The 10,913-nt window shown below is 33.1% G+C and overlaps 1 protein-coding gene across 6 annotated transcripts in view; it reads left to right on the forward strand.

The window, feature by feature from the left end:
• The window catches only part of LOC145680650 (uncharacterized), a 191,181-nt gene that overhangs the window by 90,105 nt on the left and 90,163 nt on the right, over nt 1-10,913 (forward strand). The window contains exon 4 of one of the 6 annotated variants that reach the window (XM_081751368.1): nt 3,256-3,703. The exons of the other annotated variants lie outside the window; for them this stretch is intronic. Within the exon in view, the coding sequence (XP_081607494.1) occupies nt 3,256-3,520 (265 nt within the window). The 3' untranslated portion in view covers nt 3,521-3,703. Of the gene's footprint in view, nt 1-3,255; nt 3,704-10,913 lie in introns of those variants that run through there. 6 annotated transcript variants of the gene reach the window in all.

The following is a 10,913-nucleotide window of genomic DNA, read 5'->3' on the forward strand; positions in this document are numbered from 1 at the left end:
TGGTGAAACTAAACTGATTTTTTTTTTTCTAGCGTTTAAATTTTGGTAAAAATCGAGAGTAAGCGCTCATAGCATTGTTTTGTAATGGAAAGAACAGAACTTGTAATCTTTGTCAAGTTCTTGGAAGTAGAAGATATAGTGTTAGTGTTAGATAAAGATAGCAACTAGGGCCTATAGCTGAAAGGTAATTCATTAGGTTATGGTGTGTTCTGATGATGTAAAGCTGATACGGCATGGTAGGAGAACAATAGAAAGAAATGCAAAGACCTTATTAATCACTTGCAGAAAAATTGATAAAAGCAGACAAACCTAAATACATGGAAATTCGCCGAGATCGTAATACTGCAAATTATGGATGCGTCAAAATATCAAATAATACTTCCGACAAAGTGGATAGTTTCAGATATCTAGGATCAATATTAACAGACCAAAATCATATTCACGAAGAAATTAAATGTCGACTGAAAGTAGGGAATTCATGAAGGAATTGTTCGCTTCAAAAATCTTTTATCGTCGCGCAGTTTGTCGAGGAATGTGAAGCTTAAAACATATAAAACGGTAATCATGCCTGTTGTGCTGCATGGTTGCGAAACATTGTCACTTACTCTGAGCGAAGAACGCAGACTGAAAGTATTTGAGAATATAAATACTGAGGTGGATATTTGGACCCAAGAACGGGAATGGCGAAAACTTCATAACGAGGAACTGATAATTTATATCGTTTACCAAACATTGTTAGGGTCATAAAATCTAAGAGGCTCAGGTGGGCAGGTCATGTAGCCACAATGGAAGAAAGTAGGAACGCTCTCAGTTTTAACTGGAAATCCAATCGAAAAACGACCAGTAGGAAGATATAGAAGCAAATGGTAGGACAATATTAAAATGGATCTCGCTGAAACAAAATACAAAGTAGAAAACGGGTTCAGTTGGCTAAGGACAGAAGTCAATAGAGAGCTTTTGTGAACGCAGCATTAAACTTGCGGGTTTCGTAGGCATTAGAGTTAGTTAGGTAGGTAGTATTTTCTGTATCGACAGAAGGTCCATATGAGTAATTAAAACAGGTTCTATGACGATAAAACAGTGTGTTCCTCAGTAATTAAAACAAACTAACATTTCAGATAAAATTGTGATAAATTGTTAGCAAAAAACCTTGTGATGGTTGGGCTCCAAAACATTTATAATCTTCTGCGTCATGAAGACAATGACAATATTTTCCACAAAATGTCATTTGAAATTTCGTAAGTTTTGATGGACTTTAAAATACAATATAATGGTCTTTTAGCAAATTAGAAAGTTAAATTAGTTGAAATAAACAGTGCCGGTAACTCATAAAAAGACCAGATTTTCAACCAAAAATTATCTTGCTCTCAATTTCCAAGCAAATCAAATCTTGGAAGTAGCGATGGATAGGCTTCTGGCTGCTCAGTTAATAGCATCTGGAATAGATTAAGCAAAAGCAATAAATTATATATTTGCGTATTACAAGATTTTGATAATCTCACCACTGTGCAGTTAAGGTTAGATACTTGGAGTTGAATGTGTCACTTAATCGTTTCAACAATTATATGCTATACTAGTGTAATTTTCCTGTGTGACTAATTCCTTGTAATCCATTTGCGTGGTTAATTAAGTATTGCCTTTGATGGAAATAAGAGATAGTAATCACAGCTCTTTACATCAAATTACAGTATACATATATAAGCTTATTTCTACCCTTTAAATTATCCATATTTTCATATCTTAGTTTATTGAAGTTTTTTTTTTTTTTAAGTTTAGTTTAGGTTAGTTTAGTTTAGTTTAGTTTACTACAAATAGTAAAATCTAGAACTTCCAGTTTAAACACACTTCATTTTTTGGGGTGACTGAGGATTTTGAATTAACATAAAATATCTCCTTAATTTTAATTTTAGGTACTTTTAGAATTTAAGTTTCAAAATAATTAAATACTGGCGTGCAAAAATAGAAAATGAGACTGCTTGTAACTAAGCCAGCATGCTGTTGATAAAAGTCAACCTCAAACTGAAAATTGTAAATAACAAGTCTTCAATGTTTTGTTGAACGCAAAAAGTTAAAATTCAGACCAATTTTTGTTCTAAACTATTCTTGGATAGACTCCGTAACTAAATCTAAGGGAATAAATGAGTATCAATGTAGCAATCGTGTTTGTGAAAGCTATTTTTGATGTTAACGGCCATTAAAGAGCAAATTTATGTTTTATTTATGTTTTAGCTTCCAGACTGTTATTTATTATTTAATGGGTTGTAGGTAAAATAGTGGTACTTTCTGGTCAAATAGTGGTTAAAGTAAATGATTAAAATGGCGACCTCCTGCATTGACACATTCCTTGAGTACAAGGACAAAGACTATAGGACAGATCAGTTAACTGATATCAGACACTATCAGTTTTTTTTTCTTTCTTTAAAGTACAATCCGAAATCAGTTTGGTTTGATTACTTGAAGTGTCCCTTTTTAGCAGCAAGGCTATATGAGACATGGATCTACAGTTTAAGGTGGAATTCGAATCACCGTCTGAGCTGGCTATACATCGAGAACTTTTCAACTCTACTCACGATAAATAATCTTCAAACGTAGAGGTAAGACTTTATTTTATTCTTGTTTTATTCTCACGTACGTTCAAATTGACGTGATACAGCGTTCTGTTTCTTCTAAAATTAAATCGTTTAAGAACATGAAAACGATTGGCGAAGTTCAATGTACGACTTAAAACAGTCTTAAGTAAGAGTATAATATAGATTAATATAGTAAGACGTTAAGTCAGTAAACAACTTAAGATAAAGGCTCACGCAGAGTAGTTATTCGCAAAAGAAAGTTCCGATCCATTTTGCTCTTTATTTCATACTTAATGTTTGTGGTGTAACGAAGTGAGTGCCTTTTAGGTAGTATAAAATTAATAAATCCACGTAATTGCTTAATATCAAGTGCTGGAATTACATAAATTTTAAACTATTACGCAAATCTTCCTTCAATATTAGACTCTTCATAAGTTTGCGTTATTCGATTGATTTCTTTGTTCTATCATTAAGGACTTTTATCAGTTTTCTTTTTTTTTTTCCTTCTTTCCTTATTAAATACCGAAAATTTCACTAATGCTCTAAATAGCCGTGTTATACCGAACTGTCTCCGAGAAACAATGTTTATTAAAACTTATCGATATCATAAAGACAAATCTTTCTGTACATTTGAAATTGCTTTTATATACTTTAAATATATATATTCATCATCTTTTTATTTCAGCTGTGATCCTTTACCTTCGAAACCCTTTGTTTCCGATGAAGCTTTGCTGAGTGCTCTTGATAAAGCAGCGTGGAGTAAATATAGGTGTAATTTGTGTTCATACAGAACTAATACTCCATCTAAGCTCGAGAGACACACGCGAGTTCACACGGGAAAGAAACCTTTTTCTTGTCCACTATGTCAGAAAAGTTTCAGTCAGAAGAATAACTTGAAACGCCATGTAATAGTTCATTCAAGAAAAGATTACATTAACTGTGTGCCATAAATTGTATTTTTTATTTGTATGTAATAGTATGTTTAATGTATAGGTGCTTGTATGCTTTTTTTAAAAAACAGTATTAGTTTGTATTAAAAAATTTCGCAGCTTTCATTGAACACAAATAATAAATTATAATGATTTTAAGCTTAATTGGTGACCGAATTTTCCCATTAATAGCACAGTTGCATGGAAATGATTCAACGAAATCCTAATAAAGATTTGAACATAACACTGTTTTCATGTTAGAAAGAAATAAACAATTATATAGGTATTCATGTCTTAAGGCAGAAGTGATCTAAGTAATATATTTACGTTTATAAATGAAGACGAAAGGCCCTAAATATATTGAAAAATTATCACATTTGATCATGATTACGTAAGGCCAAAATTATTGCAATATATTACACAGGTATAATATGAAGGTAGGAGGTATACCTAATTAGAAATCCCTTAAAAATTCAACATAGTGTTTTGTTTTTATGGTTCTTTAACTAACGAAACTCCTCAATAGAACTTAGACCTGTCAATTAAAATATGCTAGTAGCTAATAAAAACTAAGTACAAAAATTGATTTAACTTGTAATGTTTGTGATTAAAGTTTAAGCTGTGTTAGCTTCTTCAACAAAATCCAAGAGACTGTCGTAATTTATTAAAATGTTTGTTTAAATTTCGCGGCAAAAATGTCACTGATCGACTCGTGTGGTGTCACAGTAATGGCATGCTAAAGAAAATCTCATTTTCACAGAAATATGAAAGCTTCCAGAAGTTTCAGCATAATATCTAATTATGTGTAAATTCTCCTCAGTCAAAGTTCTAGCATCTTGGAACTATTAAGAAGTCAGAAAAGCCAATCTCTCTTTTATCAGAGAAGTATTAATTGACGTACCAATCGAACGTTTGTAATAAACCTATAATTATTCAATTCTTGTGTAAGGAATATGCCTAAACTTAAACCTCAATTATAAATTTACTTCAGCTCCTTAGTTTTCACCTTTTCATGTATCCTTTTTAAACCACATGGAAACATAACGGGTCATCTTAACCCTGCTCTAGGGGTTCATAAGCTCTAGCTATATAACAGGCTAGAAGCTGATTTCGGGCAGTTCCTCATACTGATTTATTGGCTAGCTTGTGTGACTGATATAAGGGTCCCAGGTTCGTTTCCCGGTAGAAGAGCTTTGAAACTTCTAAGGTATTACGGTGATTCAAATTCCATCTTAAGCTGTAGATCCATGCCACATATAGCCTTGCTGCTGAAAAGGGACGCTTCAATTCTTGCAGTTAAAGCTATATTTTGAATATTTTTTTCTTCCTAATTTTTGTTAACTTTTATTACATGATAAATTTTAGGGAAATATTTTGAATTTGCTAGTACTGCCCTTATTGGAAAATGTTCAATCCCCACCTTTCCTATGGAAGTACCGTCACATTCTTTACATTGAATTTTTTCGTTTTTCTATCTTATTATGAGATGATATTCTGTCCTATAGTGATCGCGATGAGTCGTGAAGCTTCACCTAGATTTACCAATTTCACCACTCAATAGAACGTGAGGGTGTGTTGCGGTCTTCAATCCCCACCCACGAAATTTTGCCATTGTCGTCTTTCGGGCTATATGGAGAACATCTTCTGAGGGTACAGCGTCGTCGGATTGCCGCTAAGTTTCGTTCTGTTTTTATTGTTGTTGTTGTTGTTGTTTTATATTTTTGCTATCATTATTGTTGCCTTTAGTTCGAATAATTGTTAGCGTTCGTGTTATAGTTCTTGAAATATTGTTTTCTTTATTCGTTTGTTGTCAAATCCTCTAAGTTTGGCAACGTTATTAGTGCGCTTCTGCTGTTTCACTTTTTCTCAAGTATCCGTTCGAAAGATAGCGCCGAATTATTCCGATGCATCACACGTGAGGGAGAGCAGTTTTATGATTCGTGTAGAGCTCAGGCTTCACGAGTCATTGCAATCACTATAATAACATAGTAGAAAAATACATCACAGCTTTTGTATTACGTAAAATTATGACCTTACATAGTCTAATTTCGTTTCTTTTTCCAAAATCCAAAAATTTTTGTGTTGTAAAAATTTTATTATAGTTACAGTGGTTGCGATTAGTCTCAAAAACGGTAGGGATAGCGATTTGTCAACGTGAAAGGTAAGACGTGGTCAAATACTCTGTGGAGTACAATGATCGCTACGTATCTTAAGAGATGATGGGCTTAGTCATTAGGCGGGAATACGGGAAAATAATTTATTTTAAAATAAACATCTTACATTAAAAGCCATTAATTTTGTACTCAATACTGGTTCGATTCCCGGCTTTAGCTCATGTGATACGGATCTCACGTTATGCTGTAAGTCTAAGTCGCATATAGTCTCGCTACTGAAAAAGACACTAAGCTGAAAATCAAATCAAATTAAATTCTATACTGAGGTTTTAAAGCAATATATATATATATATATATATATATATATATATATATATATATATATATATATATATATATATATATATGACATCAGTGAATTAGCATAGTTTCTAGTGAAGTTGTATGCCACAATGTACAAACGCCTCATAATAGTCGGATTTTAATGTAATCCCGTCAGTTCCAAATACAATAATATAAAAATCATGGATACTTAATATAGAATTAATGCGCCCTATTGTGTGACCGCTCATGAATCCTTACGAAACAAATTCGTAAAGATTTATAGTAGTAAGCATTTGTGAAACAAATTCGTAAAGATTTATAGTAGTAAGCATTTGTTTATTATTTAATTTTATAGATTTTTTCCCACAAGTTTACTTTCTATTAGTATACTAAGGTTATACTTAAGAAGCCATAGTGCACGGGCAAAAAGAGGAAGGCCAACTTACCCATCCCTTCAGCAATCGCCGCCACTGTATACCTGTTTCATGTAGCAGCCTTCTTTATTTGTTGTGTGTATGCTCGTCTTGTATACTTTGTTTGCCATATACATAATGTACTACGAGGGGGTATCAAAAAGTTCACACAATCAGCTAAAAGACAACAACTGTACATATGTTTGAGATTATAATAGCATTACTCATTCTCTACGTAGTCCCTGTGCTTTTTTCCAGCGGTCTTCACTTTGGGTAAGCTTTTTGTTTGTTGTAGAAGTCTGCACTTCGGGCTTAAAACCACATTTCTACTTTAGAAATGTCATTCTTGCTGTGAAATGGTGTCCTTTGAATGGATGCTTTATTTCTGGAAAATGAAACTGCTTGGTGCTAGCTCCGATAAATATTGAGTATCTTAATTGCACTGCGTTCGCTATGGATGCATTGGCTGAATTAGCTTGTGCGTTGTCTGCCAACAGCAGCATCCGTTTGCGGAGCATTCCTTGACGTTTGATCTTCAGTTCCTCTCGTAAGTGTGCTAGAAGAGAGAATACTAATGATAATTGATTCTCTGGTAGTCACAGTCTGTCATGGTGATCTCCTCATAGCCTTAGAACATGAACAGCAGACTTCTGGACTTCCATCTTTCTAGGATTGGGGGAGAAGGGGAATGTTTTCACTGCTTATTCGTTTCCTTTGTTTCTGGATCGCAAAATCTCCTTCATTACGCTGACAGCAATCCAAATTTCTCTTGCCGCTTTCTCTCGAATTCTCTCCTGGCTAAACAGTATGGCATCGATCATGCTAACCCCAGCTGGTTATGGATTTTATTTCAGACTGGTCCATAACCTAACAGTCATTACACTTTCAGTGGTTGTCTTCCTATTTTCTCCAGTTTCTCCGTCATAACAGCATAATCTATGAAAGATGGTTCCCAAATTTAGAAGCATTCGAAGTGGTCATGCGTCCAGTTTGAAATAGCCGTTTCGCCATGGATACCACTTCATAGGATAGCTTTCATTGCCATAAACTTTAATCTCCTCGTGAATTTGTTTTGCTGATTTTCCCTAGAGACAAAGGAATTTGATGACGTGTTGTGCCGCAAGTATGTCAATCATTGCATCTTGGGTGATTTGCTTGTAATATATATACATAGAGTGGCCCAAAAGTAGGTATACAGACGTACATATATATAACATACAGGACTGTATACCTACTTTTGGGCCACTCTGTGTATTGTCGAAAGGGATTCGCAGTTTGTTTTCTGGGTTGTTGCACAAACTTTTTGATCGTATAATAATGCAAATCGTGTATTATGCTAAGTCGTACATTTTAAAAATGCCTAACACATGATGTACCTAGGTAACTCTAATATATTCTCCCCAAATAAAGATTTATGTATGTAAGATTTATGTTCTATAATTTCTGGGATACCTTCCATATCAAATACGGTTTGTGTTAACACATAAGAATACGATATCCATTAACTTAGGTAGTCTATCATTCTAAAACAAAATATTCCAAGGTAGAAGGACTTTCTAGAGAAAGTAAATGTACGAATACTGACTTTCATAGAGACAAGGGAATTTGGAACATGTAGGTTAAGGCTTCTTATTTCTTATATCATTCTGTAATTTGTGCATGCCATAATTACTTGCAATATCTTTAATTAAGAGTCCTGACTTGTTGTCTCATACGAATGAGTAAATTTCTGCTTTTGTCGCCTCGTATGTTTTAGCCATGATCACTTCAAAAGATATTCATCGACAACATAAGTAATCTTCGCATCACTAGCAAGTCACTTCCATAATTTGAGAAATAGTCATGGCTGTGGTACCCTCACTAATCTCTCTTTACTTCGACGTAAGGATTGTAGTCTTTAATATTAACATTAATTGTAATGTTTTCTCTCCTTTACGTTACTTGGTTACTATTATATCCGTCAGTTTCTACAGTGTTTTAACCATATTTCCTTCCTGTTCTCGTATACTGTCTGATCTCCTTCACTTTATCCAAGATTTCCTAATTTGTTTTCCTTTCCACCAGTTAGTTTTCGTCATTCTTCCCTGTGGGTACAACTCTAAAATACTTTAGATTTTTTTTTTTTTAAAGTTAGTGTTTATTCCGAAACTTCAGCCCTTCGCCGTTTACAATGTAGTAGTCGAAAAATCTTCATATTTTATTTATAGTATTTCGATAGTGAAAAAAATAAATGTAATGCGTATTTTTTTTATATTTGAGTCGTAAAAATAATAATACTTATTCGTACCTCCAATAATAATAAAATGCAGAGCGTAAAGTCAGACTATTTTAAGGGTAACCTGGGCAACTATGTTACATCACTATTTTAAAATTTAAAATGTCCCAGCGGGAAGAGTTCTATCATAATCAAGTCATTCTAGTCTCAAAGTGTCGGACTTATTTTGCAGAATATTCTGAGGCAAGAATAGAACGTCAATGTATCTCAGGAACTATGGCACTTTTTAACTGATACTGCAGCTATTATTTGAGTTTTATCAGACATGTAATAAACTTCATCTGGGCTGGAGTTGACGAAGTTGTTTCAACTCTAATATGTAATATTTTGATTACCGATATAATTTAGATAATTTTCTCGTTTAAATCGTAATTTACCTAAGTTAATTAAAAGTTAAGGAGACTCGACAAAATGTTAAATAAAAACACTTTGAGAGAAAACTTGGTTATAGTCATGTAACAATTATTTTTTACACAGATACTCGGGAAGCTTCGTTGTGGTAAGAGGTAAAGAAGTACAAGGTAGGATTAACCTTGCTAGTATAAGATCGGGCTAATGGCGCAATAAACAACTAAAATTAAAGAAAGTACAATATATAAGAAAAAAAAAGATCTGTGAAAGATATATATGTTATATTGATATATATGTTATGTTATATTGATAGAATCGATGAGAGTTACTTGTGTATAATTATGGTAACGATTGACTAGTATAGATACGGGAACGGAATCCAACACATCGCTGGTAAATGGTTAGCATTCTCCTCTTTCGTTCGATACGTATGACTTCAATTTCTAATTCCGGTTTCATTTTAGGTCTGTGTATTATGTATCACCAATGCCAGAAAGGGACATTAAACTACAAACAATACACATATTGTTGGGTTAACTTTAATTTAAATTGGGTTATAAGCGCAAGTAATACAATATATTATTTACTCACCAAGTCTGAGATTTAAAGTAAATAGTGAGTAAATAACATCAATTTTAATATAGTTCATTTTCTCTTTCAGCAGGCTTTTGTGCCTCTTATTCTTTTTTAGATATAAAATAATCTTACTCAATGTGCATCCTCCTTTGTCCCCTGCTGTCTGAGGAATCTATCTAATCATTAGAAAAAATAGTTAAGTGTATACCTACCTACTATTTGAATCTTTTTGTTTCATGTTACCAAACCATTTTCTTTCTAATTTGATTTGTTTCATTGAGCTTAGCACTAAAGGGGGGGGGGGGGAGTATTAAGCGTAGAACGTGGAGATATTGTTCACCGAAACCTTCTTGGTCTTATTCGTGGTGATCAATACTATGAATATCTGTTTTGCCTTTTCTTCCTAATGCCATTCTACAGTGTCTTATTCTGAATTCTTGTCACACTGAGGTCAAATGAAGAGGATGTAGAGTATTGGAAACAGAAAGGATTCACTAAACATGTTTTATATATATTTTTGTGAAATAAATTTCAAATTGTGCTTTAGTCCTGACTCTGAGGGTAACTATGAACTACAAGAGACAAAAAAGAAAAGAAAAAAAAGCTGAAATAAAAGAAAAGTTATATAACAAAGAATCTGCACGATGAAATTATTAATAATTAAAAAAAAAAACGACAATATACATGGGTGTGAAGTCAGGAATTATTGTTTTAAATCGATGAACAAAGTGTACATTGTTTCCATCTGTTATAGTTCAAACTTTAAATAAACTTCGAAAGAAAGTGTTCCGTACTAATACTGGAACACAGAATCACATCGTAGGTCTCTTTCATTGTAGTGTTTTGCTTCGACCGATTTTCATCCAAAGTAAGACATTAAATTGGCACAAAAGTTGCACATATATAAGTAATATCCGCTAAATGAAGTACATGCAAATAAAACTAATATAAATATAAATTTATGAGTAGGTTTAACATATTACAAGAAATGTATATAATATAGTAACAACATGAGGGAAACGAAAATTATTCATTTCCTATTTCATTAACTTTTTTTTTTTTTTTTTCAGTTAGTCGCCTACGAGTTGTTAAACTTGTGGTATATCTCTTACGAGTTATTAAACTTGTGGTATCATTGAATATCATTTGCAGTATAGCTCTTGATAAATTAATCGAAGTTCCTAAAGTTCCAATAGTGATAAAGCTATTAAAGTTCCATTACTGTTGTACAGCACTGAAGCGACAACTCGGAAAGGTTCAGTTTGGTGGACTTATCAAAGGGACTAATAGCTAATAGATAGAGATACCTCTTTTTAGGTCTGACATTTTCTTCATGTATGGCATTACATTATAATATTCTC

This window comes from Thermobia domestica, chromosome 3 (assembly GCF_964235325.1).
Source record: "Thermobia domestica chromosome 3, izTheDome1.hap1.1, whole genome shotgun sequence".
In the NCBI taxonomy this organism is placed as follows: domain Eukaryota; kingdom Metazoa; phylum Arthropoda; class Insecta; order Zygentoma; family Lepismatidae; genus Thermobia; species Thermobia domestica.